This window comes from Thalassophryne amazonica, chromosome 17 (genome assembly GCF_902500255.1).
Source record: "Thalassophryne amazonica chromosome 17, fThaAma1.1, whole genome shotgun sequence".
Taxonomy (NCBI): Eukaryota; Metazoa; Chordata; class Actinopteri; order Batrachoidiformes; family Batrachoididae; genus Thalassophryne; species Thalassophryne amazonica.
The window spans coordinates 26,524,991-26,544,760 of NC_047119.1; the positions used below are offsets into that span (position 1 = coordinate 26,524,991).

General features: G+C 41.1%; 1 protein-coding gene across 1 annotated transcript in view; it reads right to left on the reverse strand.

Annotated features, from left to right (window-relative positions):
* dnm1a (dynamin 1a) overlaps positions 1 to 19,770 on the reverse strand; it is a 120,777-nt gene that overhangs the window by 98,686 nt on the left and 2,321 nt on the right. The window contains 2 exon segments of the mRNA XM_034192027.1: positions 1,535 to 1,684; positions 3,159 to 3,232. Coding sequence (XP_034047918.1) covers positions 1,535 to 1,684; positions 3,159 to 3,232 — 224 coding nt within the window.

Below are 19,770 nucleotides of genomic sequence, written 5' to 3' on the forward strand. Positions count from 1 at the left end.
CATCAATATTCACATATACTGCGTAACAAAATACCACGTTACTGTTAACAATCATTCAGACAATCAAATCACCTCTGATGTGTGCTGACAGCATGTGTCCCTCACCCCTCCTCCTTCACAGGCACAATGTGTCAAACCCAGGTGCGGTCCTCAGCGTCTCACAAACGAACATCACAAGGTCGAGTTCCCGGCAATTCTGCTTGAATCACACATGGCTTAAATGCAGAACGCCATCTCATTATCTGCTTCAGCTGAAAGTCTTTAAGGTTGCACATGAGCACCATCCACAGGTGCTGCACATGACGTTGATGAGGGTGAAGGACTCTTCTGCCAGCACCTTCTCCACAGACAATAAATCAGTTTGCATACCACCTGGAGAGCAAAGAAAAGAAAAGAACACCCAAATGTCCAGCCAAACCCCCCAACACACAACAGTACTGTCCTGTTGGGTCAGCTACTTAGCGAAGCCATATAGGAAAGTTGGACATATGCTGTACCAGGGTTTTGTTCTTGATCCACTAGTAAGCTATGACCCAACAAACCTCAGCAAAATTGCAAAGGTGTTTAAACAGCTGAGCTGAGGGTGGGTAAAGGAGTTTGATGGATTGATTATCTTCTGCAATCATGAGGTTGCTGGACAGACATGTTTGGCAATCTTTGTAGGACAATGAAGTTCCACATCTGTAGTACCTTGTTGCTCCTAGTTTTACTGTTTGGTTGTGAGACCTCTACGCTAACTACTGATATAATTTAACAACTGGATATCTTTGGTACCATGCAGGTCACTCTGGAGAATCGTTGGGTATCATTGCAATGTCCCATGCTTCCCTGATCATAATCCTGTATGCAGGTGCCTCAGGCCCATCGCATGCTCACACACCTGACCTTCCATTGTTTGTGTGCTACAATGCATTTATACTGGAATTTGTTGCTGCTATCAAACTTCACACTTGAAGGATTACCCAGATTACCATTACCAGGGGATAAAAAAACTTTCTTATTTTAAAATTTACTTTTGTTACACCCAACAATAGAAAGGTTACAAACCAATATTTTCACATGAATGGTTTGTGTACACACGTACATGCACCTAAATAAGACCAATGATGTTGTCATCTTAGAATGTACCACGCTGCACCATTCTGAGTGTGATTTTTTTTTTTTTTTTTTTTTTTTTTTTTTTTGCCCATTTTATCCTGGATCCTACGAATACTTTTAACACTACCGCAGTGGTGGCATCACGATGGCACTGCCATCTGCTAGTTTGGCTTCTCCACTTATTTGAAAATGTAGTGAACATGCTGGATATATCTGGGGAGGTGATGACCTAGTGTTTAAAGCAGTGGGCTGAAGACCTGGGAATCCTCAGCTCAATTCTCCCATCAGGCCAGAAAATCACAAAGGTCCCTTGGCCAAGGACCTTAATCACTAGGTTGCTCCTGATGTGCTGTTGAGTGCTTTACATGGCAGTGTATGAGTGAATGTGAGGCATCATTGTAAAGCACTATATAAATGTAGAATGATTTAATCTCACCATGTGGGGAGTAGACTCTCAGGTTGATGGGTACAGGGGAGATCCCCTTGTTGGCCCCAGTGATGCGGTCAGTCTCCGCCTCAATCTCCTGCCGAACCTCGTCAAAATCTGTAAATTTTTTCCCCTTACAGTGGAGAAACTCTGCATATTCTGAAAGATACCGCAAAGAAAAAAAAAGTCAGATTAGTGCAGTGACGTTAATGCACGTGGCAAAGTAAGTGAATTTGGTTTGTTGCAAACAAATTATTTGTTGCTGTTGGAAAAAAATTTTCTTAATTACAAAATGGGTCCCTGCAGAAAAAGTTTGAGAACCACTGGATTAATGGCAGTAAATGTATAGAAAACTGAGAGAAAAGTAAGAGCAGAGTTCAGTAGGTACAAAGACAGCAAATGAAAAAAAATGTGAATGGAAATATTTCATGCATAGTGTATAGTGCCAGTGGGGTTTTTTTAAGGTTTAAGATTTAAGTCATAAAAAGAATTTCATTGTCACCACTATATTTTTATTCCTTAGCATTTAGATAAGGGATTCATAATATAATATTACAGATATGATCAAAATTCATGCTGTCTGGAAACAATTTAGGATTTCAACGCCTGAGGGAGAGAAATTCAAGGGATCAAATGCTAAAAGAAATTTTATGGATGTTAATGTAAGATGGGTCACATGTAATCTCAAAACCTCACGCATGCGTGCACGTGCTTCCTCCTGTAGTTAGTCCGCATGATGGCGATGAAAGAAAATATAATATTCACTGTGAAATTTCCCCCCAGATAAATATGTCCTCTTCATTAAAATGACCTGTAATTTTGCAACATGTTACAAAAATAAACCTATAATATTATTATGGATGGATTTCAGTAGAAACTAAATTTCCTCAGTTCTGTGAAATAAAAAAGGCCCTATAGCTTTAAGCATTGCCTAAATGTTACAATGCTGTGCTAATTGGGGATGGATACATGAACTTTGCCAAGTCACTGAATATGTCTTTGACTTCTTTTTCATCATTCATTAAGAAATATAAGCACTGTATGGTAAATATATGAGGAGCAGGCAGTTCTCAAAAACTGAGTGACTGTGGAAGAAGGAGACTAATGTGGGAAGCCACCAAGACACTCGGACAACTCTGTAAAAGTTCTAGGCTTCTGTCGCTATGTCTGGAGAAACTGTGCCTAGTGTCACTTTCATGGTGGAGTGACACAGAGAAAGACTGTCATAGGAGAAAACAAATCAAATGTAGGCTTGTGTCTCCATGGGGCCTGTGGGAAACTATAGCTGTAATTGCATGATTTTAAGAAAAATGTTTCTCTGTGACACTCCACTATAAAATTGTATAACTGATGATGCAACAAACACATTTGATTCATGCATAGTTTGACAACCACAGAATACTAGAAGTTTTTGAGTGTTGTCTGAATGTCTTGGTGGCTTCCCTCACTCGTTCCCTTTGTGCATGTTGACTCAGTTTTTGAGAACTGCCTACTCCAGGCAGGTTTACCATAGAGTGCTACACTGTTTGCATTTCTTAATGATTGAAGCACAGCAAATTCAAGTTTGAATTACCTCTAGAACTGACTGACTGACGACCTCTATAAAGCTTTAACGACTTTTTTTTTTTTATACCTGTGGGACTGTTCATCAACTGCAGCACCAAAGGGCGACGGGTCACAATGCCAGAACCACGGGGGAGGAAATCCCTGCAACACACATACAAAATGTTCAGAATAGTTCATGGTGGTGCAAAGAAATCATAATTAAAAACTAAATAACTGAATAAATAGGTTTATGTTTGCCTGAAATAGCTTTTAGTCCTCCTGGGTCCTTTGGTCGATTTCTATTTGCTCTTTAAAAACAATGGATTTCCATTCCATTGTTTCTAAAAAGTCAAGGTCATATGGGAGTCACAGGTCAAAATTTAAGTTTTTTTTCTGTCTCTTCATTTCCAGGTTCCAGGTTCTTTGGTCAAATTCCACCAAGCTTGATACATGGATCACAATTGTCATTAAAGGTTTTGTTTTGTCAAAGGTCAAGGTCATTTGAGTCATCAGCAAAAATTAAATTTTTTAATTCCAGCATCCACCAAACCTGGCACATGAATGGCAGGTGGATTCTGGAATTGCCCAAGAAAGGTCAAATGTGCCAAAAGTCAGTTGTGCGGTCAAGGTCATATTGACATCAAAGGTCAAAATTTAGGTTTTTCACTCCAGCTTGCATGAAGTTTGACAGACATATGGGGGTGCTTTCTGGAATGGCCCAGCAAGGACAAATTTGTCAAAGGTCAATCATCTGGTTGAATGTCATGTGGCCTACCCCTCCTAGGTACTTTTTACCAAACATGGTATGTCAGTGAAGGCTGGCCCAAATATTGACATAAAAAAAAATAATTTTGCCAAAAGTCAACTCACTATGGACCAAATGTGACACACACTTCAGGTGGATATGGCAGAAGATGGCTGCCATCTTATGATGGTAAACGTGTTCTTGGCTGCAATGGCATAAGCTACTTCTTGTACTTAAATAATTATTTTGTACAACCTAAATCATTTACAGAACATAATTAATATTAGCTACTTAAACCTAGGGGTGGGGCTTGATGGGGTTAAGCCCCACCCCTACTCCCTCCAAGGACCTGCCATTATAAAATTAACATCTTCTATCACAATTTTTTTTCTTCAGCCTCAGATAATACTCATGCACTCGATGTAATAAATATATAAATGTATAATTATTCAAATTGATATGTTATTATGATTAACAAGAGCAATCCGAGATTTGTGACGTCTGCTAATCCAGATCTGGATCACCTCCAGAATCCAGTGGAGTCTTCCATGCCCTGGTATCTATCTGTGGTGCAATTTTGGTGAGAATCTGTGAAATAGTAGTAGTTGGGAGGTGATGGTTTAGTGGTTATGCGTTGGGCTTGAAACCAGAGGATCCTCAGTTCAAACCCCAGCCTGACCAGAAAATCACTGAGGGCCCTTGGGCAAGGTCCTTAAACCCCTAGTTGTTCCTGGTGTGTAGTGAGCACCTTGCATGTCAGGTGTGTGAATGTGTCTGTGTGAATGGGTGAATGTGAGGCATAACTGTAAGGCGCTCTGAGCATCAGATGCAGATGCAAAAAGCGCTATATAAATGCAATCCACACTTCGATTCCAGAATTGCCCTGACAAAGTCAGCTAGAGATCAATTATTTAGTTGAAGGTCAAGATTGCTGGGGTCAAAAGTCAGATTCTTGTCTTCACCCCCACATTAACTAGTCCTCTTAATTTACTCAAAATGTGATGCAAGAATCTTCATCGTTATTTAACAGTAATGGGCCAAAGATATGAATCAGAAATGGGTGAGGCCTCTGCTTGGCTTGACAGTAAAACGAGATATTCCTGCAGTGTGAGGAGAGAAATTATTTTAAGGTCACACTGTGATGCATTCTGCAAATGCATAGAAATGCACTCAGTATGAAATATGTAACAGCACTTTCATTTGGAATTATTTATGTGGCACCTTGACTCCCAATCAACCAGAAGACAAAATCACCCAACATAACCAATAATCAGGTCACACAAGGGGTCACTTTGCAACAAATCTAAAAAAAAGACTTTTGAGTAACTGGCTGATAAATAACATTTAATTTTGAAAAGAAATTGATAATTTTACCCCCTTTTTTGAACATGACTGTTCCATCCAAAAATTCAATACTTACTCCGACTCCCTGCATTTGTTCTGATGGAAACAACCTGGATAAAACTGTTCTAACGGTTCAGCAGTTATGAACAATTGACACCATAGGCGTAGGAGGTGGGGGGCAGATTAATGCAAATTAATTATTTAAAAATCATACAATGTGATTTTCTGGATTTTTTTTTTTTTTTAGATTCTGTCTCTCACAGTGAAGTGTACCTACGATAAAAATTACAGACCTCTCCATTCTTTGTAGTTGGGAAAACCTGCAAAACTGACAGGGGATCAAATATTTATTTTCTCCCACTGTCCCTTGTGCTCAGCAGAGAGGTCATTTTCATGTTTAAGAAGACTGAAAAGCTACCTGAGGTCTACTATGGGTCAGGATCCTCTCTCATCATTAGGACTTCTGTGTACTGAAAGAAGCCACACCAACAAAGTGGACATCAACAGTATTGTTGATGTGTTTGGTAGAAAGAGGGAAAGGAACAAAATGTTTTTCTGATTGATTACAATTTAACATTGTCTTACACTATCTTGATACCCTTTGCAGAAGTAGTCACCTGAGGTAGCTTTTGAGTCTTCTCTTATACAGCTGTATATGATAACTGTCAGACATGTTTTCATTTAATATTGTACTTGATTAGGTTTGCCTTTTGTGGATATGTTATTCCCATTAAAAATCTCTACAAGTGTTGATACTAAGTTTTGAACAATTTTGTAACAAGTACCTCCATGTGTTGGTCTTGAGGGAGGTCTGTTTTATACACACTCACAGCCATTTATATGTATGCATGTAGACTCTGAATACAGACTAGAATGACCTAAAATGTTGTCAGACTTATTTTTGCAATTAATGTAAACAATCAAACCGCTATTTGGTCACCAATATAAATACCACCATAAATATGGTCACCATAAATATGGGTATATAAATATGGCAAAGCTCTCGATTTACCTATCGATCTACGTTCCGATCCTCACCTATGGTCATAAGATTTGGCTCATGACCAAAAGAACAAGATCGCGAGTACAAGCGGCCGAGATGAGTTTCCTCTGCAGGGTGGCTGGGCGCTCCCTTAGAGATAGGGTGAAGAGCTTGGTCACTCGGGAGGAGCTCAGAGTCGAGTCACTGCTCCTCCACATCGAAAGGAGTCAGTTGAGGTGGCTCGGGCATCTTTTCCAGATGCCCCCTGGACGCCTCGCTGGAGAGGTGTTCCGGGCACGTCCCATTGGGAGGAGGCCCTGGGGAAGCCCTAGGACACGCTGGAGGGTCTACAAGGTATCTTATAAAACTAACCGGCAGTTTTATAAAAAAAAAAAAAACTATATGGATTTGAATGACGTGCGATTACACCAATCATGCTTGAACCACCGTGCGCATGCGTGAGTTTTTTCACGCGTGTCGGTGACGTCATTTCCCTGTGGGCAGGCCTTGAGTGAGATGTGGTCCCGCCCTCTCGGCTGAATTCCTTTGTTTCACACGCTGCTCGAGACGGCGCGCGTTGCTTTATCAAACTTTTTTCTGGACCTGTGAGGAATAGCCGAGTGGACACTATTCGAGAAATTCAGCTGGTTTTCGGTGAAAAGTTTAACGGCTGATGAGAGATTATGGGGTGTTTCTGTCGCTGTAAGGACTTCCCACGGAGCGGGACATCATGCAGCGCTTCCAGGCGCCGTCGTTGGCCTGTGTCGACCTAAAAACATCCTAATTTAAGGCTCTGTTGACCCAGGATGTCGTGAGAGAACAGAGAAGATTCAGAAGAGGCCGGCATGAGGACTTTATGCGGACATTCCACTGTTTAAGGACATTTTTTAATGAAAGACGTGCGCGCAAATTCGCTGAGTCGTTTCCGTGACGACTCGGTGAATCTGTGTGCGCCGCGACAGGAAAAACACCTCCGTGTTGAAAACCATTTGTAAAATTCAGGTGGCTTTTGATGGCTTTCAACAAGTGAGTAACTGAGAAATTGTTTAACAGCTTGGGCATGTTCCAACTTGCCCCTTAAGGTTTCCAACGGAGGTGTTTTTCCTGTCGCGACCCCCCGCGGTCGGGTCTGGCCGACATGCGACTCTGCCCGCACGTTCTTTCATTACAAAATGTCCGTTAACAATGGAATGTCCGAATAAACTCCTCATGCCGACTTCTTCTGAAAGTTCTCTGTTCTCTGACGACTTACTGGGTCAACAGAGCCTGAAATGTGGAAGTTTTCAACTTGAAACGGCGAGACGCTGCCGCCTCGAAGCGCAGATCGCCGTCAGGCGCTGTGGGCCTTACGTCCTTACGGTGACACTACCAGACCAAAATCTCTCATCAGCCGTTAAAATTTTTACCGAAAACCAGCTGAATTTATCAAATGGTGTCCACCCAGTTGTGCCTTACAGTTTTGAAAAAATTTTGATCAAACAAAGCAGCAGTCTCTGAGCCATTCCTAAACAATGAAAAAATCGACGAGAGGGTGGGCCACTCCTCACTCAAAGACTGCCCACAGGTCGAATGACGTAACCGACAGGCGTGAAAAAACTCTCACATGCCATGAGGGTTCAAGCATGTCTGATGTAATCACACATGATTCAAATCCATATGGTTTTTGAAAAAAATAATAAGGTCGGATACTTTTCTAATAGACCTCGTACATCTCTCGGCTGGCTTGGGAACGCTTTGGGGTTCCCCCGGAGGAGCTAGGGGAGGTGTGTGAGGATCAGGAGGTCTGGGCAGCTTTGCTTGAGCTGCTGCCCCCGCGACCCGACTCCGGATAAAGTGGAAGAAAATGGATGGATGTATGGATGGTATATAAATATATGGTAATTTAAAGAGTCATGGAGGTTTCTGAAATTTGGTGTCGCCCCCCCAAATAGACCCCACCTCCTACGTCTATGATTGACACTATGCTCAAAAATTTGCCATGGAGTCCAGCCGGATACCATTACATCAAATTGAGGTCAAACCCCGGAAGAAAAAATATGATGGAGCTTACAGTATGTATCAAACTGCATTAAAATAAGTGACACTGAAGACAATTGTGTAAGTGACAATTACATAAAGTTTCAAGTGAACAGTTCAGAAAATATGTCAGTAAACATACAATAAGTAAACACACTTGGGGTGCGCTTGGACCCCAGGTGTACTGATTAGGGTTAAAGCATTAACTTGCTGTTTTTTCCTGTGTGAATCCAGTATATGAACATACTTTATCATTTCATTGAATTTTCATCTAATAATTGTGTTGACGATGTCTGAGACAAAGAGAGGTGAAAGAAAGTGACAAACTCACTTCAAGTTACCTGCCATTTCAATTTTCTCTCTCTCTCCTTCTGGCACTATTTATCGCTCAATACTCTTACTCATTCTGTTTTTAAAACATTTTTTTGTGGTGTTATGTAGAGATATGACACAACATGTAAGTTAAGTTTTGTGAAACAATCAGAAAACAAGAGCAAACGGAGATTTCTGACGTCCACCAATCCGGATCCAGATCACCTCCAAATGTCAGTGGAGTCTTCCATGCCCTAACATCTATCTGTGGTGCAAATTTGGTGACAATACAAGAAGCAGTTTTGATGTAATCCTTAAAAGCATATAAAGTGAAATCCGGATCCGGATCATCTCCAAAATTCAGTGGTGTCTTCCATGGCCTAGTCTCTATCTGTGGTGCAAATGTCATCAAAATGATGTAATCCTGCTAACATTCAGGCAAATAAATAAATAAATTCAGATGATTTTATTACATCCTTGGTGGACATAATCAAGGTTTACGTCTTTGATTACTCTGATACTCTTTTGAATGTCTTTAGAAAAAAAAATTATGATCTCATTTTGCTGCTTTTGCACTTTTGTTGTGCAAGTGCCCCTGTCAAATCAACGTTCCACCAAGGCATCAAAATAACCAACTGCAATCTTCTTCGTTTTTAATATGAAATTAATATCTGGTGTCTGGTATTCTCTGAAAAAATCATTCCAAATGGAAAAGAGCTATTTAATAACAAGATCGCATTTACCCTTAAGACATTTTAAGTCATTAATTGTCCTGTCCTGGGTGTACCCCGCCTTGCGCTCTATGACTGCTGGGATAGGCTCCAGCCCCCTGCGACCCTTAATTGGACTAAGCGGTAGAAGATGAATGAATGAATGAATTGTGGTTGTTTCCAGTGCAGAAGGTCCCCAGTTCAATCCCAGCCCTGCCCATTCGGCATGCAATGTTCAGTTTTGACCAGAACAGCATCTGGTGTAAAAGCTGTGCCAAATCAACATGCAATCCACCTCGAATCATTTATTATTATTATTATTTTTATTTTTTATTTTTTATTATTATACCTTAACAACCTGGTATGCTGGTTTCTTGTCACTTCTGATTCTTTGACACTTTCAGGCATGGTGTCTTCTCTAATTTGGGTCTAATTCATGTTGCCATAACAACTTCACACGTTATCTAACCAGCACAAAGAGATATTTTCCTTCCCAGCAGCACCTGACAAGCTTGAGGCTGCTTTTTGGTGCACAGTGCACACACAACCACACCACAGTCAGCCGATGAGGTGAATGGAGCCAACGCAAATGCTGCTTGTTGTTGGGTGGACATCCAGATTAGGACAGAACCAATGGGTGAATTTATTCCTCCCATTCTACAGCCCACACACAGATTAGTGGTAATCCTCTGCAGCAGTGTCCGAACAAACAGCCTGTTCTTCTTTCTCATTACCGTATTTTTGTTCGTGCGTTTTGTTCGCAGTTTCACCACTTCCCTATAACACTCTCTCAGGATCCAAATAGCACTTTGCAAATCCTGAATAATACAATACAAACATTAGGCATCTGAAATCTAAAAAATATGAGAAAAACAATCAGCAGACACTACATGACATATGGAACAAACATGCTTAGGGGGTGTGAGGTTCAATTCCACATTATCCTCAAACAATGTTGCCATGTTTAAACAAACAAAGACTTTAGCTATCATCTTCCTATTTAAGGTTTTATTTAAAATAAATGCTGAAGCACAGCATTACACAATTCTTGCCTTTCATGTGTTATTCTTGTGAGTTATGTAAGGCATGACCTCAGGCAGTATCATAAATGTAATCTCGTGGGTTTGTGTGCATTAGTGTTGGGAGTCTGTGCAGCAAACTGTCTGTGCTCCTCTGTGTGACTGCACGCAGCCTTCTGTGATGAAGTGCATTTTTATCCATGGTGAAACAACAAAAACATGGAAGATATTTAATATATTCCTACTATGCCATATTTGTGTGTGTGTGTGTGTGTGTGTGTGTGTGTGTGTGTGTGTGTGTGTGTGTGTGTGTGTGTGTGTGTGTGTGTGTGTGTGTGTGTGTGTGTGTGTGTGTTTTAACATGGTGGTAATTCAAGCACATAAAAACCAGCCTTTTTTAAAAGGAACTCTCCATGGTGCTGAAATGTGCAGCAATTAAATGTCAACAGTTAACACACACATATACACACACACACACATCTTCAATGGCTGGGGGCTAGAGCCTATCCCAGCAGTCATAGGGCATAGGACAGGGTACTCCCTGGACAGGACGCCAGTCTGTCGCAAACCCACACATAGACAAACAAACATTTTACATTCAAATCCGCATGCACACCTACAGACAATTTAAAGTTTTCAAACCACCTAACCTGCATGTCTTTGGATGTGGAGGGGGGGGGGGGGGGGAGAGCACCCGGAGGGAACCCTTGCAAACACGGGGAGAACATGCAAACTCCACACAGAAAGGCCACAGGTGGGAATCAAACCAACGACCTTCTTGCTGTGAGGCAACAAAGTGCTAAACACTAATCCACCATGCTGCCACCAACAGTTAAGTGTTTTTAAAAAATCTATCCATACTAACTCTGCTGCATGGTGTGCAAGAGGCACATTTAAAAGGTTCCACACTGAACTCAACAGCCTCATTGAAATGCTTATGTTCTTTTTTGTTTAATGCTACTTTATAATGTTATATACACTCCAAGAAGAATACAGTGGCTCAACTTAAAACTATATATATATACAAAAAGAGAAACATTCTGCATGGATCTTTCTAAGTAATTCCAAATCAGTCATTGCTGAGTAAATGCCACAAGACGTTTATAGTGAATCTAACTCAAGTTTAGTAATAGTAACTCAAAGCACTTACACATAGCAATTCCAGTTTTATGATGATTTTTTTAAACAAAGACATTGTCAACCTATGTCCAACATTTCTTCCAACATCTTGAAATAAGTTATCAACTTGCTAAAATATACACACGATTTTGCATGTGCATATTTATTTATTTTGCACAGAATTTTGTCTTTTATGTTAGCACCGAGTACCGCAGCAATTTCCTAATGTTGTGAACTTGTTCACTCATATGGCAATAAAACTTTTCTGATTCTGATTCTGATTCTGATTAAATGTGTCATTAACTTTTTTCATACTGGAAATGCTCTTCAATTTAAGCTGTGCACAATAACCCCATGAAGTATTTTTGGGTGTAACATCCTGTCAGTTTCAGCTGATTTAATGCATATATATTTTTGAAATAAATCACAGTTTTATCATTATTACAGTAGAGCAGGTAGCATTTCAAAGTATGATGATATTTCTATTTCTTTTCAGATTTGATTTGATGCACCTTTTCACTTTGTGAATTAAAGTGTCAAAGTTTACCTGAATGAATGTAGTATTCATGCAAAAATATGAGCCCTATGAGCTGTACTGTTCATTTTTTAAAGACACTCATGAGTGATTCATAGTGATTTTGCTCTGATTTTATACAATATCTTTGCATTTGCTCAGTTACTGCCTCCACCTGAAAAGCTTTGTTTCACCAGACTGGCTGCCTGTGTTGGCCGCTGGAGACTATGGCATTTTCTACTTTGTGTTTCCTAATTAAACACATGGGAGAGAAAAATGTAGACTCGGGGGACACAAGCAGATGCTGGAGGGTGTGTACATTTGGATTTCTGGGATATTTCACCTTCTTCACTCTTGACTATTCTTCTTCACTCACTGACTATTAAAACTGTAAATCACACAGCAATAACAATCCTACAAACCCCCAAAAGGAATATAAGCAAATATTATGTATTGTCTAAGTTTCTAGTGCATGACAGATTTTTGTGCAACAGACACCATGTGGTCTAGTGCATGCTAGTTAGAGTAATATCTGGTGTACACCAAATATGAACAACTCTGCACTACACAGTATGAGGTGTACAACAGATATTACTCTAACTAGTACACAGCAAACAGTATCTGGTGGACACACTCTACTGCACATTAAATAGCATTTGGGGTGCACCACATACTAGCATGCAGTGCACTAATTAGTATCAGGTGTTTACTAGATATCAACCAATGCACACTAGATAGTATTCAAAACTGTGTAGTAGACTGTGATAGTATCTGTATCGAGTTTGCATTCATTATAATCTGATGTGCACAACTTCAATGTAGTGTACTCTACTTAGTATCTGTGTGCACCAGATTTGATCTGGCATGCACCAGTTAGAGTAACACCAGATGACACCAGGCACTAGCTACTGTGCACAAGACATTTTATTGATGAACCGTGAGTCTGATTCCACTGTGGTCCATTTTTTTGGGGGGGGGGGCAATAGCTCAGTTGGTAGAGCAATATGTCTTATGACCGAAGGGTCGGCGGTAAAAAAAAAAAAAAGAAAATCTGCATATTGTTGTTGTGTCCTTGGGCAAGACACTTAACAGATCCAACAGATCAACACTTTATTTCATAAAGTGAAAAGGTGCATCAAAACAGAAAGAGAAATATCATACTTTGAAATATCACCTGCTCTACTGTAATAATGGTAAAACTGTTTGATTTATTTCAAAAATACATATGCATTAAATCGGCTGAAACTGACAGGATGCTACACCCAAAAAACAGTTGCAACTAACAGATCGTTGGATCTGTCCCTACAGCAGAGTCCGTCCTGCGTCCGCCATATAAAAAAGTCAATCCAGCACATGGATCGAGCCACATCTCAGACAGGGAGAAAAAGAAAACAGAATCAGTCTGCCAGAAAAACTACATTTAAGGTATAAGTCATGAGCATTAAGCAACAGGAAAGCATAAGAAATACTAAGGTGATTGCCGGCCACTAGCCCTAAGCTTCACTAACAGACCCAGACTTTAGAAAAAGTTGAGGCCGAGTCCCATTCTGTTTACTAATAAAATGAATTTAAAAGGATAGGAAGCATAGTACCATACTATGCCAGTATGCTAGCCATTCAAGTCTGGACTTGAAGATCTCTACAGAATCTGACTGTTTTGTTGATGCAGAGAGATCATTCCACAGAACAGGGGCACGATAAGCAAAAGCTCTGTGACCCGCAGACTTTTTATTCAATCTAGAAGCACAAAATAGCCCTGCACCCTGGAAAAGCAGAGCCCGGGCCGGTAGGTATTGATTAGGTCAGATAAATAGGGAGGTGCTAGTCTGTGAATAATTTTATAGGGTAATCGCAGATCCTTAAAATCTGATCTCACAGAAACAGGAAGCCAGTGAAGAGATGCCAAAATGGGTATAATGTGGTCAAACTTTCTGGTTTCTGTCAAAAGTCTGACAGCAGCATTTTGAACCAACTGGAGACCCCCAACCCAGAAACCAGAAAATAGAACATTGCAGTAGTCCAATCTGGAAGAAACAAATGGGCAATTCTATGGTAATGGAATTACAACAGCAGCAAAATCTGGACATATGGCATCTAACCATGACAGATTAGCTCAGATTGTAATTCCGTTACCGTAGAATTGCCCAAATGCAAGAATCAGGGTCTCAGCATCAGCCATAGACAGGATGGGACGAATCTTCACTATATACAGTCAGACAACAACAATTGTTTAAGACAGACAATATGATGACATGATTTCAAAAGGGTGATCGATTTTTGAAGGAACATATAAAGTAGATTAGTGTCTATAAACGCTCCCTTATGTCATTATCAGAGTGTATTTAAACAGCCTGTCTGCTGCAAATGGGTTGGCAGACCTTGTCCCTGTGTGAGACCTGCACAGACAACAGGAATGGCTCCTACGTGTACTGGAAAATCATCCCAATAAAATCTGTGTCAATCCTGCACTTTCATGTTTATGAATGTAACATCATACAAAAATATGAATGCTATGATTATCACAGTTCACAAGACTAAGTCCCTACCATTTTCTCACAAGCTTTTCCAAACAACAAAACCAATCTTCTGTAAGGCAAGTAAAGCCTGCTGAGCTTTAAACTGCTAACATGCTTTGTGAAATACAGTAATCGATGTGGATGTTGGAAGCCACCCACCATACGCGCAATTCTTATATTGATTCTCTGCTCTTACTGTAAGCTTCCAGAATAAAAAGAAAGTAGGCAAAGTCACAACCAAAGGACCTGTTTGCAAGAACATCACTGCCTGAATCAACCATGATGCTGTTACGTTCTATTAAAAGTCATGAAGTATGATGAACACCACAAAAATGGAAACGCTGTAAATGACTTTGGGAAATTAGTTAATGTGCACTTCTGAATAGCAGAAAATGAGCAGCATGAGAAGTGCTTCAGCTAGTAACACTCAAATAAATCCAAATTAACTTCAGTAATATTTATGCCAATTTAAATTAAACAAATTTAATTCTGTCACGCTCGGCCCTGATCAAGTTTATGGTTTAAAATTTTCCTCTTTCTTTTTTCCCCTGCATGTGCCCCAGCCCTGATTTACTAGTTATTTTTTCATCATGTGTTTATTCTCTGTTCTAGTTTTGCTGTGTTTCTTAGTTTTGTTACTTTTCATTCTTGAGCCATTGTCCATTTCCATTCTAGTTTTGTTCTGCAGGTTTGAGTTTGCATTATTGATCATTCCTTATCACTTGTTTGTTTTGCTTTTCTCATTTGTGTTTTCAGTTATGCTTTATTTCGGGTTTTGCTTTCTGTTTTCAGGTAGTTTGTTTTTCTTATAATCTGTTTACCACCTTGTTTTCCTAGTTTAGTTTTTCTTAAGTATTTATGTTCCATGTTCAGTTCTCATGCACATATTAGTTCTCGGTTCCTGTTTTGTTATCGTGTTCATGCCCAGCTCTTGGTTATATGTTATTCTGCCCTCAGTTTTTACTTTAACTTTGTTCATAGTTCTCAGTTTCCCTCACACCCCTCTGAGTATGTTTCCACTCCACAGCACTGCACCTGCTATTGCCTTTGTCTCACACTTTGATTCTGTCCGCTCTGTTTTCTTTCACTCACACTCTTGGCACCTGCTCACGCATCTTTGTATCCTACATCACTTCACTTTGTGAATTCTCTTCCTCTGTTGGGAAAGTGTAGGTACACGGACCCACAACAGGGGGCGCAAATGAACGGACAATGGAGGAAGTCAAATACAACACTTTACTGTTGTGAAAGGGCACAACAAACACAACAGATTACAATAATAGACAAAAGGTCAAATCGCAACAGGTGTCATGTGGGCAGGCTCGAAGATAGGAGACGTCTGTCCAAAGTAGAACCGGAACCACACGATTTCCTCCGCCACCAGACCCCGGGAATACTGGAGCCGCCAAGTCCCGAACTCCCAGGTGGCCACTGCCTCCGCGTGTCGGATCTGGTACTGCTGGCGAGGAACAAAAAAACAATTAAAGGTGGGCGCGTATGCACCCAGCAATTCACACGGCAGGAAAACCAACTCCACCTCTTGTTGGAAAAAGAGTCTGTTACACGATACACAAAAAGTCACAAAAGGTTACTGTCGAATAAATCTCACAGCCAGCTGAGAACGTTACCTTCCTGGTAAAGCGATATCTCGGCAAAGAGGTGGAGATGACGTCTTGCTGATATACTGATGCTGATCAGATGAGTGGTGACAGCTGTCATAGGTGATGAGTGTCAGCTGTCACCCCGGCTACTCCTGTTAGGCGGCAGCGCCCTCTGGTGCCTGGAGCCCGCACTCCAGGCAGGGTGCCCTCTGGTGGTGGTGGGCCAGCAGTACCTCCTCTTCAGCGGCCCACACAACATCCTCCCTATCTTGCACAGTGTTTAATCTTCGTTTACTAGCCACACTCCTTTCTAGATTGTTCCTCACATGCACCTTGTTAACTCCTGTCTTGTTTAAACACCTCCCAGCCACCACTTCCCCGCCAGTCTGTCGTCACTTCTTGCACACATTCCAGCTTCTTGATCTAAATCCTGTTTTGTCTTGCCGTGTACCGATTATTGCTCTGCTCATCTCGACCATGCCGCTTGCCTCATCCTTGAACTCTGTGTTTGCTCGTGCCTCCAATCCCTGCTTGTCCACGACTGCATCCCTGCCTAACCCTGATGGTACTTCTGCTCCACTGCCTGATTGCATGTGTACCGAATTAGAGCCTGGATTAAAGTTGTCTTCTTTTACACCTAAGCCTAGTCTGGGAGTCTGCATTGCGGGTCCAGCCGCCACAGGTGCCAGGCAGCTGCCGGGCCTGACAAATTCATTTGTGTGCTTGCAAAGAGGCATTTAAATCAAGTTTTCTCTTTTCATGTCAACATGCAATATATTTGTCATGTTTCTGGGTTTGTCTCTTGTGTTGTCTTCTGCACATCATAGTGCTTTTAGTGCTTTCTGCTTTGCCTCCTCTGTGTTATTTTTTCCCTGAGCTCTCTTGCAAAATTCTCCTTTGTTAGTTCTTTGTGCTTTTATTGTGACATCTGTTCTGTGTTTTTTTTATTTCCTGTCCACAGGTTTCAAAGTACAATGTGCACTCTTACTTCTGTGTTAATTGTTTCAAGCACGATTAATGCTGCGTTTACACATAACGACGACAAGTCACAAATGCCACGAAGTACACATTCTTGGCCGCTGATCACGAATGTGATTATTCGGGGCAGAGGCGTCAGGTGTCCTCAGAAACTGCTGCAACCTGTTACCACACGTTACGATTAATGGCACGTGTTGCTGGAGAATTATCAGGAACCATTACGCACGGTCAAGAATAGTATTCCGCGTTGTTGCACGCTATTGCGTGTAACAGCGCATCGTTAAGTTCTGTCACGTTGTGAACGAGGTGAATTGTCTCCACACACTCACCCATATTCATCCAACCGAATTGAAATCGCTCCAGTTTTTCAGAAGAACTTTGTGACTGCATGCGTAGTTGGGCTCTGTGCCATGGAGTGGCGCAGAGAGGAGGAGGAGGACAGAGCCAGATGTGTGGCTTCATGCAGCTCTCGTCTCGCGCATTTTCCCAAATATCAGGCACATGCAGCAGGTGGAACACCTGCAGGAGCGCGCTGAAGAGCACTGAAATGAGACTTTTAGCCGACTTGGTGTCAGCAATCAAACTGAATGGGATGCAGCAGGGTTTAATTGTGTGCGCGCTTCTTCCTCCGCCGGACTGGAGGAGGTGCAGAGATGTCTGGCTGCTCGTGAGTCTCCTCTCTCTCCTCTGGTTGCTCAGACTCGTTCTCCCGCTCATCGGTTACAACAGCAGATGGAACACCTGCAGGAACGTCCTGAGGAGCTTCAGCGGGAACTGTGGAACGACATTTGAAGCCGAGTTTAATTGTGCGCACGTGACAGAAAATTGATTCGTCGTGGCGCGCAGTGAAATGTGACGCCGCGTTACAAGTCGTGTCAAAACTTGACAGTTTCCGTGTCACTTCGTAATAACGCGTGACAGTTTGGGCTCCAAGAACCATCACAGGAACCACTACGAACATTGTCACGTTCTATTAAGGATCACTACTCATCAAGACGGATCAATACGCTCAGTTGTGACCTCCACGACGTGAGACGAAATGAGGGTGGTGTGTGACATTCGTGGAACATTTTTTGACAGGCAAAAACATGCTCCACGAATATCAAGAATATCACGCACCAACACGCACTATTAAGAAACCTATTCATATGCGTTAAGTCACATTAAGAATGTCAGGAATGTGTCACGAATGACAGAAAAATTACATTCGTAACGCGTCTTGCTTATGTGTAAACGCACCTTTAACTGTCACTTTTCCTTCACTCCAGCGCCAGACTGTCTTGCTCTCATGCCTGGTTTGTTCCCTTCCCGTGTTTGTTCTACAGTTGCCAAACTACACTGCCTCTATGTGTTTCCAGAATTCTCAATGTCATTTAATAAGCTGTCGTACCTGTGTGTTTGTTAACTGGATTCTGATCCTGTATTTGTTTACCTCAATTACTTATTTGCTGCTTCCCTCATGAACACTGCTTGCTGTTGGACTGTCTCCATGTGTAATGACTCATCATCTGTTTCCTCAACAATCTTCTCTGCCTGTTTACACCATTTCAACTCTGTTCTGTCATGGGCCAAGGCTCGGGGACCCCAGGTGTGAAGGGAATACAGAGGTAGAACAAAAGACACAGACAGGAGGGAGAAAATAAGTGACGACCAGTGTTGCCACAGTTACTTTGAAAACGTAATCCAATTACTGATTACTGATACTCCTTGAAAAAGTAACTTAGTTACTTTACTGATTACTCAATTGGAAAAGTAACTAAGTTAGATTACTAGTTACTTTTTTAGTTACTTTCCCCAGCTGCCTACAACAACCCTCTGCCATCTCAATGATGACAATGATACTTGTTTTGCCAAAACTCACTTTATAGTCACCCTTTCTTGGCTTCAATGAAAATAAATACTTGTTTTATAAAAAGTTAAATAAAGATCTCTTTCTTGACCTCATATTTAACTGTTGACAGCACTGTAACAGTAAAACTTGCAATTTCTAACCTACATTGTTTATAAATGTAACTTAAATTCATTCTAACATTTTTCTAACATTTAAATTCTCTCTAAACATTTTACTTGTCGAAATTATTATTATTTTAAGTAGTATTAGTAGTTGTAGTAAAAAAAAAAAAGGCTTCAAAACTGGACCTTTAATCTAGAGGTGTTGTTGGGGGGGTGACACATCCTTGCCCCACGCCCCCATTCCATCTGGATTCGCCCCTGCTTTGGCATTTGAGCACAAAGAATGGATAACATTTATTTATGCAGAAAACATGACCAGATTTACAGGTAAGAAAGTTTTATTGCGTTTTCACATCATGTGGTCCTCAGAAAGAGAGTTTAGGTGCATTGGAGTGGAAAATAGTGTTAGTTGTTGACGCATCACGGAGGATCAGCTGTTTTTAGCAGCAGATACGGAGCAGCTCGGAGAAAAAAAAAGCATAAAAATGTCTTTGTAAAGCTCAGTGCAGGTGTGCTGTTGTCACTGTGCTTTAAGAGGTGAGGACGGGTCGTAGCTGTTGCAGAAAAAGGCGGATGAAAAGCTCACAGCTCGCTTAAAGTGTGTAGTTCAGTCAAACCCCGACCCCCTGCCCACAGACCAAGTTTAATGCTGCTATCAACCCATAATGCAAAAATAATATAGTAACGCACAGTGACTTTGAGAAGTAACTTTAATCTGATTACTGATTTGGAAAGATTAACGCGTTAGATTACCCATTACTAAAAAAAGTGGTCAGATTAGAGTAACGCGTTACTGAGTAACATTACTCAGTAACGCGTTACTGAGTAACGTGTTACCGTCATCACTGGTGACGACTGATGAGAGCCCATAAACTGACTTTAAAAGAGATA